The sequence below is a fragment of the Mya arenaria genome, chromosome 1 (assembly GCF_026914265.1).
Source record: "Mya arenaria isolate MELC-2E11 chromosome 1, ASM2691426v1".
NCBI classification, from domain to species: domain Eukaryota; kingdom Metazoa; phylum Mollusca; class Bivalvia; order Myida; family Myidae; genus Mya; species Mya arenaria.
The window spans coordinates 57,892,473-57,907,471 of record NC_069122.1 but is presented as its reverse complement, the minus strand read 5'-3'; the positions used below and the strand labels follow the sequence as shown (position 1 = coordinate 57,907,471).

At 41.7% G+C, this 14,999-nt stretch overlaps 1 protein-coding gene across 1 annotated transcript; it reads right to left on the bottom strand.

Moving 5' to 3' along the window:
* Positions 1-921, bottom strand: LOC128228255 (uncharacterized). Its single transcript, XM_052939452.1, has 2 exons — positions 489-921; positions 1-293 (listed from the first exon to the last, which is right to left on the bottom strand). Exons 1-2 carry the CDS (start codon positions 919-921, stop codon positions 1-3), a joined length of 726 nt encoding a protein of 241 aa, XP_052795412.1.
* Positions 922-14,999: the final 14,078 nt, after the last annotated feature.

Here is a 14,999-nt window from a genome sequence, read left to right as displayed (position 1 = left end):
CTAATTATCCTTACCATCACCGAAATTATCCCTACCATCACCGTAACTATCCCTACCATCACCGTAACTATCCCTACCATTGCCGTAACTATCCCTACCATCACCGTAACTATCCCTACCATCACCGTGACTATCACTACCGTTACCGTAACTATCCCTACCATCACCGCAACAATCCCTACCGTCACCGTAATTATCCCTACCATCACCGTAACTATCCCTACCATTGCCGCTTGCAACCAACTCAGTTCCGTAACTATTCCTACCATCACCGTGCATAGCCGTTACTATCCCTACAATCACCGGAATTATCCCTACAATCACCGTAATTATCCCTACAATCACCGTAACTATCCCTAGTAATTATCCCTATTATCGCCGCTTTCAACCATCTCATCTCCGTAACTATCCCTACCATCGCCGCTTTCAACTATCTTATCTCCGCAACTATCCCTTCAATCACCGTTTATCGCCGTGCCTATCCCTACCATTGCCGCTAGCAAGCAACTCTTCACCGTACCTATCCCCACAATCACCGTAACTATCCCTACCATCATCGAAACTTTCCATACAATCACAGTAACTATCTCTACCATCGCCGCTTGCAACCAACTCATCACCGTAACTATCCCTACCATCACCATAACTATCTCTACAATCACAGTAACTATCCCTACAATCACCGTAACTATCCCTACCATCACCGTAACTATCCCTACCATTGCCGTAACTATCCCTACCATCACCGTAACTATCCCTACCATCACCGTAACTATCCCTACCGTCACCGTAACTATCCCTACCATCAACGCAACAATCCCTACCGTCACCGTAATTATCCCTACCATCACCGTAACTATCCCTACCATTGCCGCTTGCAACCAACTTAGTTCCGTAACTATTCCTACCATCACCGTGCATAGACGTAACTATCCCTACAATCACCGGAATTATCCCTACAATCACCGGAATTATCCCTACAATCACCGTAACTATCCCTAGTAATTATCCCTATCATCGCCGCTGTCAACTATCTTATCTCCGCAACTATCCCTTTAATCACCGTTTATCGCCGTGCCTATCCCTACCATTGCCGCTAGCAAGCAACTCATCACCGTACCTATCCCCACAATCACCGTAACTATCCCTACCATCATCGAAACTTTCCATACAATCACAGTAACTATCTCTACCATCGCCGCTTGCAACCAACTCATCACCGTAACTATCCCTACCATCACCATAACTATCCCTACAATCACAGTAACTATCCCTACAATCACCGTAACTATCCCTACCATCACCGTAACTATCCCTACCATTGCCGTAACTATCCCTACCATCACCGTAACTATCCCTACCATCACCGTAACTATCCCTACCGTCACCGTAACTATCCCTACCATCAACGCAACAATCCCTACCGTCACCGTAATTATCCCTACCATCACCGTAACTATCCCTACCATTGCCGCTTGCAACCAACTCAGTTCCGTAACTATTCCTACCATCACCGTGCATAGCCGTAACTATCCCTACAATCACCGGAATTATCCCTACAATCACCGGAATTATCCCTACAATCACCGTAACTATCCCTAGTAATTATCCCTATCATCGCCGCTGTCAACTATCTTATCTCCGCAACTATCCCTTCAATCACCGTTTATCGCCGTGCCTATCCCTACCATCGCCGCTAGCAAGCAACTCATCACCGTACCTATCCCCACAATCACCGTAACTATCCCAACCATCATCGAAACTTTCCATACAATCACAGTGACTATCTCTACCATCGCCGCTTGCAACCAACTCATCACCGTCACTATCCCAACCATCACCGTAACTATCCCTACAATCACAGTAACTATCCCTACAATCACCGTAATTATCCCTACCATCACCGTAACTATCCCTACCATCCCGTAACTATCCCTTACATCACCGTAACTATCCCTACATTCACCGTAATTATCACTCTCATCCCGTAACTATCCCTTACATCACCGTAACTATCCCTTACATCACCGTAACTACCCCTACCATCACCGTAACTATCCCTACATTCACCGTAATGAGCGGCGATGGTAGGGAGAGTTTCGGTGACGAGATGGTTAAAGCGGCGATGGTAGGGAGAGTTTCGGTAACAAGATGGTTAAAGCGGCGATGGTAGGGATGGTTGCGGTAACGAGATGGTTAAAGCGGCGATGGTAGGGATAGTTGCGGTAACGAGATGGTTAAAGCGGCGATGGTAGGGAGAGTTTCGGTAACAAGATGGTTAAAGCGGCGATGGTAGGGATGGTTGCGGTAACGAGATGGTTAAAGCGGCGATGGTAGGGATAGTTGCGGTAACGAGATGGTTAAAGCGGCGATGGTAGGGATAGTTACGGTAACGAGATGGTTAAAGCGGCGATGGTAGGGATAGTTACGGTAACGAGATGGTTTAAGCGGCGATGGTAGGGATGGTTGCGGTAACGAGATGGTTAAAGCGGCGATGGTAGGGATAGTAACGGTAACGAGATGGTTAAAGCGGCGATGGTAGGGATAGTTGCGGTAACGAGATGGTTAAAGCGGCGATGGTAGGGATAGTTACGGTAACGAGATGGTTTAAGCGGCGATGGTAGGGATGGTTGCGGTAAAAAGATGGTTTAAGCGGCGATGGTAGGGATAGTTGCGGTAACGAGATGGTTAAAGCGGCGATGGTAGGGATAGTTGCGGTAACGAGATGGGTAAAGCGGCGATGGTAGGGATAGTTACGGTAACGAGATGGTTAAAGCGGCGATGGTAGGGATAGTTGCGGTAACAAGATGGTTAAAGCGGCGATGGTAGGGATAGTTGCGGTAACGAGATGGTTTAAGCGGCGATGGTAGGGATGGTTGCGGTAACGAGATGGTTAAAGCGGCGATAGTAGGGATAGTTGCGGTAACGAGATGGTTTAAGCGGCGATGGTAGGGATGGTTGCGGTAACGAGATGGTTAAAGCGGCGATAGTAGGGATATCTGCGGTAACGAGATGGTTAAAGCGGCGATGGTAGGGATAGTTACGGTAACGAGATGGTTAAAGCGGCGATGGTAGGGATAGTTGCGGTAACGAGATGGTTAAAGCGGCGATGGTAGGGAAAGTTGCGGTAACGAGATGGTTAAAGCGGCGATGGTAGGGATAGTTGCGGTAACAAGATGGTTAAAGCGGCGATGGTAGGGATAGTTGCGGTAACGAAATGGTTAAAGCGGCGATGGTAGGGATGGTTGCGGAAACGAGATGGTTAAAGCGGCGATGGTAGGGATAGTTGCGGTAACAAGATGGTTAAAGCGGCGATGGTAGGGCTAGTTGCGGTAACAAGATGGTTAAAGCGGCGATGGTAAGGATAGTTGCGGTAACGAGATGGTTAAAGCGGCGATGGTAGGGATAGTTGCGGTAACGAGATGGTTAAAGCGGCGATGGTAGGGCTAGTTGCGGTAACGAGATGGTTAAAGCGGCGATGGTAGGGCTAGTTGCGGTAACGAGATGGTTAAAGCGGCGATGGTAGGGCTAGTTGCGGTAACGAGATGGTTAAAGCGGCGATGGTAGGGCTAGTTGCGGTAACGAGATGGTTAAAGCGGCGATGGTAGGGATAGTTGCGGTAACGAGATGGTTAAAGCGGCGATGGTAGGTATAGTTGCGGTAACGAGATGGTTAAAGCGGCGATGGTAGGGATAGTTGCGGTAACGAGATGGTTAAAGCGGCGATGGTAGGGATAGTTGCGGTAACGAGATGGTTAAAGCGGCGATGGTAGGGATAGTTGCGGTAACGAGATGGTTAAAGCGGCGATGGTAGGGATAGTTGCGGTAACGAGATGGTTAAAGCGGCGATGGTAGGGATAGTTGCGGTAACGAGATTGTTAAAGCGGCGATGGTAGGGATAGTTGCGGTAACGAGATGGTTAAAGCGGCGATGGTAGGGAAAGTTGCGGTAACGAGATGGTTAAAGCGGCGATGGTAGGGATAGTTGCGGTAACGAGATGGTTAAAGCGGCGATGGTAGGGATAGTTGCGGTAACGAGATGGTTAAAGCGGCGATGGTAGGGATAGTTGTGGTAACGAGATGGTTAAAGCGGCGATGGTAGGGATAGTTGCGGTAACGAGATGGTTAAAGCGGCGATGGTAGGGATGGTTGCGGTAACGAGATGGTTAAAGCGGCGATGGTAGGAATGGTTGCGGTAACGAGATGATTAAAGCGACGATGGTAGGGATAGTTGCGGTAACGAGATGGTTAAAGCGGCGATGGTAGGGATAGTTGCGGTAACGAGATGGGTAAAGCGGCGATGGTAGGGATAGTTGCGGTAACGAGATGGTAAATGCGGCGATGGTAGGGATAGTTGCGGTAACGAGATGGTTAAAGCGGCGATGGTAGGGATAGTTGCGGTAACGAGATGGTTAAAGCGGCGATGGTAGGGATAGTTGCGGTAACGAGATGGTTAAAGCGGCGATGGTAGGGATAGTTACGGTAACGAGATGGTTAAAGCGGCGATGGCAGGGATAGTTGCGGTAACGAGATGGTTAAAGCGGCGATGGCAGGGATAGTTGCGGTAACGAGATGGTTAAAGCGGCGATGGTAGGGATAGTTGCGGTAACGAGATGGTTAAAGCGGCGATGGTAGGGATAGTAACGGTAACGAGATGGTTAAAGCGGCGATGGTAGGGATAGTTGCGGTAACGAGATGGTTAAAGCGGCGATGGTAGGGATGGTTGTGGTAACGAGATGGTTAAAGCGGCGATGGTAGGGAAAGTTGCGGTAACGAGATGGTAAAAGCGGCGATGGTAGGGCTAGTTGCGGTAACGAGATGGTTAAAGCGGCGATGGTAGGGATGGTTGCGGTAACGAGATGGTTAAAGCGGCGATGGTAGGGATAGTTGCGGTAACAAGATGGTTAAAGCGGCGATGGTAGGGATGGTTGCGGTAACGAGATGGTTAAAGCGGCGATGGTAGGGATAGTTGCGGTAACGAGATGGTTAAAGCGGCGATGGTAGGGATAGTTGCGGTAACGAGATGGTTAAAGCGGCGATGGTAGGGATAGTTGCGGTAACGAGATGGTAAAAGCGGCGATGGTAGGGCTAGTTGCGGTAACGAGATGGTTTAAGCGGCGATGGTAGGGATAGTTGCGGTAACGAGATGGTTTAAGCGGCGATGGTAGGGATAGTTGCGGTAACGAGATGGTTAAAGCGGCGATGTTAGGGCTAGTTGCGGTAACGAGAGGGTTAAAGCGGCGATGGTAGGGAGAGTTTTGGCGACCAGAGGGTTAAAGCGGCGATTGTAGGGAGAGTTTTGGTAACGAGGGGGTTTAAATAGGAGATGGTAGGGATAGTTGCGGTAACGAGAGGGTTAAAGCGACGATAGTAGGGAAAAGTAACGATGGCGAGAGGCCTAAAAGCGGCGTTGGTAGAAATAGTAACGATGACGAGAGGGCTAAAAGCGGCGTTGGATTAGTAACGATGACTAGAGGGTTAAAAGCGGCGTTGGTAGGAAAAGTAACGATGACGAGAGGGCTTAAAGCGGCATTGGGAAAAGTAACGATGACGAGAGGGCTAAAAGCGGCGTTGGTGGGAAAAGCTACGATGACGAGAGGGCTTAAAGCGGCGTTGTAGGAGATAGTTATGATGACGAGGGGAGAAAAAGCGTCGTTGTTAGGAATAGTAACGATGACAAGAGGACTAAAAGCGGCGATGGTAGAATATTAACGATGACGAGAGGGCTAAAAGCGGCTTGGTAGGAATAGTGACGATGACGAGAGGGCTAAGAGCGGCGTTGATGGGAATAGTTACGATGACGAGAGTGCTAAAAGCGGCGTTGGTGGGATTAGTTACGATGACGAGAGGGCTAAAAGCGGCGTTGTAGGGTATAGTTATGATGACAAGGGGAAAAAAGCGGCATTGGTAGGAATAGTAACGATGACGAGAGGGCTTAAAGCGGCGTTGGTAGAAGAATTAACGATGACGAGAGGGCTAAAAGCGGCTTGGTAGGAATAGTAACGATGACGAGAGGGCTAAAAGCGGCGTTGGTAGAGATAGTTGCAATGACGAGAGGGCTAAAAGCGGCGTTGGTAGGAATATAGACGATGACGAGAGGGCTAAAAGCGGCGTTAGTAAGGATAGTTACGATGATGAGAGGGTTCAAAGCGGCGTTGGTAGGAATATAGACGATGACGAGGGGGCTAAAAGCGGCGTTAGTAAGGATAGTTACGATGATGAGGGGATTAAAAGCGGCGTTGGTAGGAATATAGACGATGACGAGAGGGCTAAAAGCGGCGTTAGTAAGGATAGTTACGATGATGAGAGGGTTAAAAGCGGCGTTGGTATAGATAGTTACGGTGACGAGATGGAGATTTCAAGCTACATGTTATCAGGTCGATTTGTATACTGTCACGTAACCGTCGTTACGTATCAACTTTAAAGTGTTACGTAACATAAAAGTTACGTATGAAACACTTTAAAGTAATAACCAAAAATCAATAATAGAATTTAAAATTTATTTGTATCAAAAAGTAAATACTCCATCATGGTGATCAAATGTAGATACACTTAGATGCTGACAGTTCGTGATAGCCGCTGGCTATTAGACCAATTAGCGTGACAGTTCATGACTATAGAATACATCCTTTCGTCTATAACAAGATATTAGATATGCATACCTGTCACAAACTGGACGAGATCAGCAGTATATATGAACGCATGTTACTCATTTTAGTTAGATTTAGGTTTTGGGCGTGGACTGGACATATGGCCCGTATGATACTTTATTATATACTGATTATTATACTTAGAAAGAACGGTGAACAATAAAGACTTAGAACACTTGAACAGTTGTTGGTTTGTTACTGAACGAACTATCACGAAAGTTAAGTGAGCGTTGGCGTTACGCGACACGTTAAAGTTTGGTGCCGTGACCAGGATAAGAGCAAGGTTGACGTGGAACACAACGGCGAAGTACGAAAGACCACCTGAAACGAAAAAAAAGGGGTGAGTGACAATTTCGGTTTTATTGGATAACATAGAGAAATGGCAGAACCAGATATTAGTAGAATTTTTCAAAATTTAGGGGAACAATTACAAAATGTATCGGCTGTAGTAGGCACTCAGAGTATATCACAAGTAGTACCATATTTTGACGGGGATACGAAACAATTCAAATATTGGATAAAAAATATTGAAAAATACGGCGTTCTTACGGGTCTAGATAGCGAAAGGTTAAAAATGGTAGCTTATCAGTCTAGCAAAAATGCAGTTAGTGATTTTATACAAAGGTATCTAAAAAGTAACCCTGATGATAACTGGGAAACACTAAAAGGGGAATTAAAATCAAGATTTTCGGAAGTACAAGATCCACAACATGCTTTCTGTCTATTAAGGGCAATAAAACAGACACCAGGGGAAAATGTTCAAATATATGCAGAACGACTTTTAACGATGGCGGAAGAAGCTTTCGTAGGTCATAACGGCGACCTAGTAGTTATTGAAAGGCAACTAATAGGGTTCTTTATTGATGGTTTGGCACATGATTTCCTAAAAATGAAAGTAATGCGAGAAAATCCAGATACTCTTCAAGCCGCGGTGCGTAGTGCAACAAATGAACAAAATCTTAGAACTAGATTTAATCTTCGAATAGGTAATGCGCCGAGTCAAAATAGCAGGCATAGGCATGATATTAGCATCAATGATAGGCATGAACCTATGGAAATTGATCATTTAAGACCAAATAAATACTGCATATACTGTAGACGGCCCGGTCATAACATAAAAGATTGTAAATCAAGAAAACGCGAAATAAATGCCATAGGTAAAGAATTTCAAGTTCAAAATAACCAAATTAGTGATAGGCCAAATAACGATTGGAAATCAAAGATTGAATGTTGGAATTGTGGGAAAATGGGTCATTTTCAAAGGGAATGTCGAAATGGCAGGAGACCATATTACGCCTCACGTAATCAAAAAAACTAGGAGTCTCTTATCATAAAGAAGTCGGTGATAGGAGAAAACATATGTCAACATTCACTATAGCAATTTGTGGGAATCCAAACTCATGTCTGATAAAAATAGGAAACATTTCTTTTAGAAGTTTAGTAGACACAGGTGCTGAAGTTAGTTTAATTAGTCGAAAGGCTCTTAGGTTATTGCAAAACAAACCTAAACTCTTAAATAAACGCGCTCATTTACAATCAGTTAACGGCAATTCGCTACAAGTTGATGGCTCAGTACAATTAAAATTTAAAATCGGCCGAGTTCACAAAGTGCACGAATTCTATGTTGTACCAAATATAAATAGAAATATCATTTTAGGCAGGGATTTTTTATCAAAAAATGGGGTAAGACTCTATTTTGATTTAGAATGTATGCGCATAGATGACAGTTATGTACCTTTGGAAGAAGATTTACATATTGCATCAATTGTGAGACTTCAAAAATGTACTGTCTTGAAACCACAAACAAAGTACTTATTAAATGGTAAGGTAAAATCAAATCCCAATATAGATACAAAAAAATGTTATGAGATTAAAAACATAAACAATTCATTTTTAGATTCTGAACCAGGCCTTGTAATCGTTAATTCCGTGGTTAAATTTCAAAGCAAACGTACATTTCCAATTGCAATTATAAATAACACTCATAAAACAATTAAGTTAAGGAAAGGCAGTGCTATAGGCAAAATTGAAAAATTAGAGGCTCAAGAGATTGCTTCTGTTCAAAATACTTCGGTTAAAGGTAATCCAATGACTGATGATGAAATTTTGACAGATTTACGAGTACCCAAAGATCATGCGGAAACGATCTTACCAATTATAATGCAAAATCGAAAACTTTTCGCTAAAAATGACTCCGATCTTACTCAAACTGACACCGTTACCATGACAATCGAGACAGGAGATCACCCCCCAATTAAATTACGACCATACCGCACACCTTTGAATAATAGGAAAATTATTGACAAGGCAATTGACGAAATGCTTGAGGCAAATGTAATTAGGAAGTCACATAGTCCTTGGAGTTTTCCCATTGTAATAGTAGATAAAAAAGATGGCACTAAACGATTTTGCGTAGATTTCAGACAATTAAACAAAATTACAAAACCCACATCTTATCCTTTACCTCTCATAGATGACATATTGGCTATTTTAGGTAAAAGTTCATGGTTTAGTTCGCTTGATCTTAAATCAGGATATTTCCAAATGAAACTTGCAGAACAAGATAAAGAAAAGACTGCTTTTACGACCGGATTCCGAGGTCTTTATGAGTTTAATACTTCTCCTTTCGGACTCTGTGGAACTCCTGGACGATTCCAAGAATTACTTAACCAAGTATTAGAAGGCTGTGAAAGTTTTGCCATTGCGTATTTAGACGATATCTTAATATTTTCAAAAACAAAGGAAGAACATTTGGTACATCTCCAAAAAGTATTCAAACAACTCGAAAAACATAAACTCAAATTAAAACTAAAAAAATGTCAATTCATGCAAGAAGAAACGCAGTACTTAGGTTTTGTTATTGATAAATTAGGAATCAGACCAGACCCTAAGAAAGTAGAAGCAATTAGACAAATTCCAACTCCTAAATGTGTAAGAGATGTTAGGTCAGTCTTGGGAGCTGCCGGCTTTTACCGCCGATTTTGTCCAAGGTATTCCGAAATGGTTGAGCCATTGATTAATTTAACTAGAAAAAAAGTCAAATTCTTTTGGTCACCAGACTGTGAACGAAGTTTTCAACTACTTAAAGACAATCTTACGAAAATTCCCTATTTATCTTATCCTGACATAAACAAGCCATACATTTTGTATACAGACGCTTCAGATAAAAATATCGGAGCATGCCTCACACAAAAATGTGAAGAAAATGAGATTGGGGATTATGCTAATAAAAACCAATTTATCTGCTTTCGCATAAATTGTCCGATACACAAACGCGGTGGAGTACCGTGGAAAAGGAAGCATTTGCCATACATTACGCATTACAAAAATTAGACCATTATTTGCACAATGCTGAATTTGTTATTAGGACCGATCATAAACCCTTAAAATATCTTTTAGAGTCTCCCATGCAAAACAAGAAAATTCAACTTTGGGCGTTAGGCATAGCTGGTTATAATTGTAAAATTGAATATATACCCGGAAAAACTAATATCATTGCAGATTTCTTGAGTCGCCCCCCATCGTCCGATACTATCCAAATTGACCCACCCACTGATTACGAACCGGATATAAGTGATAACGGATATAAGTGATTTCCGAAAATTATATTCCAGAGAATATTAAGCAAGTCAACGCCATTAATTCCCATTATCTAAATAAAAAAACAGGTTGTGGATAAAGAATATGAGGAACAAGATTCTTTCGTAGTACCAGTGAAACAATTTGAAAGTATGTCAATGGCTAATGAACAAGATCTTGATGCCAATATTTTACAATTAAAGATGAAACTGCGACATGGTCAGCCTAGCAAAACGGAACAGAATAAATATATTGAAATAGACCGCATTCTGTATTACTTATCAAACGCCGATGAGGAGCCAAATTTAAGATTAGTAATTCCCAGCCATTTAACACCTTTAGTCATTACGCAATATCATGATAATAACGGGCACCCGGGTAGCCAAAGGTTATTTTCAACCATTAAACAAAAATACTTTTGGCCTGGACTGTTTAAAGAATTACACGCATATGTTGAAAAATGCGTTACCTGTCAAAGTCGGAATTTAACCAAAATAAAAGCACCCATGCAAGACCGCCTGAAAATGGCACCATACCCATTCTCAGTAGTGTCTGTGGATGTCCAGGGGCCTTTACCCCAAACGCTAAGTCGGAATTGTTACATAATTTGCTTCTTAGATATGTATTCAGGCTTCGTAGAGGCTTTTCCAGCACCTGACAAAAGTTCAGATACCTTAATACACTTACTGGTAGAAGAAATCTGTTGTAGATACTCAACTCCCCTTCGTTTAATCTCCGACAATGGTAGCGAAGTAACTAGCGGTGCTTTCCAGGCCGTTCTGAAAGAATTAAACATAGATCATGTAAAAACTTCCACCTATCATCCTCAAGCCAATGGTCAAAATGAAAGATCTCATGCAACTATCAATAACATTTTATCAAAACTAGTAGAGGGTAATGTCCGACAATGGGATGTACATCTTAACATGACCTTGGCCGCAATGCGATTTTCAACATCAGAGAGTTCTAAACATTCACCCTATTTCCTTCTTTTTAATCGAGACCCGGTTCTTCCAATCGATAATCTACTTAAGCCCAGAATGAAATACCATGGCGAACAGTACTATCAAATTATGCTTAATGCGCAACATAAAGCATTTGTAGAAGTCCGCAGACAGCTTAAAAAATCTAAACGAAAACGAGTAGAGTATGCAAATAGAAATGCCAAAGATATACGCTTTAATTTAAATGACCCTGTCTATTATAAGAACTTTCAAAGACATAATAAATTGGATGCTAAATGGAAACCGTATTATCGGATAATCGAACAGAAATCACCACTAACCTACCTAATAAAAAACCAACTTGATAACTCTATTGTTAAAGTGCACGCTGAACAAATACGACATGCAAAAATTGACGAATGGCCAATTCCCAAAACAACTAATAAACGACCTATACGAAGAGCAAACTACGTTGTCCCACCAAGTGATTTATCAAGTTCTGATTCAAATGATTCTGAGCCCATTGATTCCGAACCCCATCAAGTTAATTTACCTCCTATAACAAAAAGAGTTAAGCAAGAACTTGGCACCGAGTCTGATAGTGAAAATGAAATACCCCTCGCAGAACTCCAAACGATTCTACGAAATAAATCTAAAGTCACAGAGATGCCAACAGAGGTGACAAATGATACTCTAAGCAGTTCTGATTCTGAATCTCTTATGAGCGGCATCAATCTACATAACCCACCCGCAGATACAAATCATATTGATTCTGATAATCTGATAACCCCTGAGTCTAGCGACGATGAAGCAATGAATATTGAGGCTGTTTCAGCTCCCCCACTTAACGTCAAAATACATAAGAAGGATTCGAGGCATAAAAAGAACGCGATAAAAACAATGTTAAAATGTTTGTCCGTTATGCTGTAATCACAATACCTTTCTTATGAATACGATGTGCTAAACATCAGACACCTACACCTTGCGACTACGAGTTGCTTTAAGAATGTTGACATATGTAGAAGACTTCACACTATATAAGTGCATTGTGTGAAAATACAGTAATCGTGTGAAAATACTGTAATGGTGCGAAAATACTGTAATTGTGTGAAAATACTGTAATTGTTTGTAAATACTGTAAATACCTACACATCGATTATTAATGATTGATTGTTATCAATTATATTAATCATCTATTTTCAAAAACAAGGATGAATTACCTTAATTACCTTGTACTCTGGTACGCGATTGGCATGAGTGATACTTTTGAGATATACGATAATGTCATATTTCAAAAACTTAAAGATATTTCAATTACTAAGTCACACCGACTATTAGCACTGGTATTTGACACTAAGGTGTTTGCAAACTTTCTTGATCAAGTTGATCAGAGATTAATAAATTCTACGCGAATGATTACTAATAAAAAACGAACTCAATTCTCCATCCTAACTGAATTTGAATTACAATCTTGTGTACAAAGCATTAGTCCCTTCTGCGAAGTTCGCTCGGCGCTTTATCAAATGAGTTTATCCCAGTTCTGTATTACAGCCTTATTTATGAAACAAGACAATAAAGTCAAAGTCAATGCTCTACCATAACAAGACCAAATAAACGCCTACCAGCCGCGGAATATCTATATGATGGTATTTGGATGATCGCTTCCAAAACGGACTTAACATTTGTAATCATATGCCAAAACTCCATTCAAACTCATAGCAAAAAGACAGTAGAAGCTCCTTTAAGTTTGCTATCGTTGCAAATGAACTGCAAAGCGTATAATGAACATTTTACACTGGGATCATGGTTTACAAATAGTTCAAGACTACTATTAAATAATTATGAACATTATCAAGTACTTCCCAATTTCACATCACTTCAAATCTGGGAACCTCTCCATAAGATTCTTACTAACGTCTCAAAAATTGAAATGCCTGATGAATTGAAACAGATACACGAACTTCCCTTAAGAGCTTTAATGAATAAATTAATTTACTTACCCAATTCTGTCCTTGACGTATCCTCTGGGTGGCCACTATGGAAAATAATTACAATCATAGCAGCTGGTGTTCTGCTTGTCAGTGTGACCGTTCTCATTCCTTGTAAATATCATTCTGCCTTCCTCAAATGCATTCCTAACCGATCGCGTCCCAAACCCCACCCACAATACAGTCAGGTGGTCTACAAGGCCAGTGAGGAATCTACTCTCGCCCAATCAGAGGCGAGGCCTGAACAACCGGGTATCTGCAACCAATCAACGTCGGCTGCGAACCCAATGTCCGAAGCCATCCAACGACTTTATCCTTGCTTGGATCGGATGGATTTAAACCCTGAGGGCCACAATTAAAATTGTTGACAGCCACCGGGACTTCTGATATGTCACTAAAAAGATCGTCAGCTGACGATACCACAATAGTGATGGACATCATTAATGGACTTGTACATAAGAATCGTTTATATATTTATGGACTTATTCACTGAATTACATGAAGAAATTCACCGGGTAGCGACCCAACGCCAGGTCCATGTCTGCGTCTGCTGCTGTGAGGCCACAGTTTCTCGCAGGTCGGTGAGAGCCCTCACCAGGAAAACGGCCGTGTTCCAAAGCGTTTGGACACGTGCCACAGCGCATCTCGAGCTGCCGCCCCAAGGACCAGCAGCTTCGCCCATCCTTCCGGTATTGCCACTTACATGGACGTGCTCCAGCTGCTCGAGTGACCGCCCACGGTCACCACCCACGATCATTACCCTAGACGTCAACAGTGTCGACTTGAGACAATTTCAATGACTTTTCAAAAGTGTTGAACTATTATTATTTCGGTTTAGTGTATTGTGTTTGTTTCTATTGATTATTTTTCATATTTGGTTTCGGGTATAATTTATGTGCATGTATTTTTGTTTTCTTCATATTTCATATAAAAACCAAAACAAAACCGTACCTTCATATTCACCAACTCCGTTTAAATTTTTGTTACCAATCATCTACTTTATCATTAATCAATTATAGTTGACAGAGTTTTTCTCAAGTTTAAATACCGCAGAGTATTTCTCTCCGATTAAAAGTCTACATTAACACCATTCCTGTTGACACCTCATCATTAGCAAGTGTCATCATTCTCGCGAGCAATTCACTTTGACACCAATTAACCCTGCGGGTTTAAGTAATGATAGTTTCTCCGATCTTTACCGAAATAATTATCACCTCTTTATGACACTTCCTAAAAATAAGATTAGGGCGGAAACGCGTTGCTTGCGCCGCTTGTTAGATTTAAATTGGCGCTTGGTAAATTGATAAAAATTATTGGAAAAAAATATTGGGATAAAAGGTATAACGCAAGGGTAATTGGTGGCAAAACGAAACATTAATTTTTTTTCTCTGGTTTCAGATATCGAAACGAAATTAAATTAAAATATATTAAGTAAGATGAAATAATTCCCATGATGAAATATTTCTTTTAAGAAAAATCGGACGAATGTCACGTAACCGTCGTTACGTATCAACTTTAAAGTGTTACGTAACATAAAAGTTACGTATGAAACACTTTAAAGTAATAACCAAAAATCAATAATAGAATTCAAAATTTATTTGTATCAAAAAGTAAATACTCCATCATGGTGATCAAATGTAGATACACTTAGATGCTGACAGTTCGTGACAGCCGCTGGCTATTAGACCAATTAGCGTGACAGTTCATGACTATAGAATACATCCTTTCGTCTATAACAAGATATTAGATATGCATACCTGTCACAAACTGGACGAGATCAGCAGTATATATGAACGCATGTTACTCATTTTAGTTAGATTTAGGTTTTGGGCGTGGACTG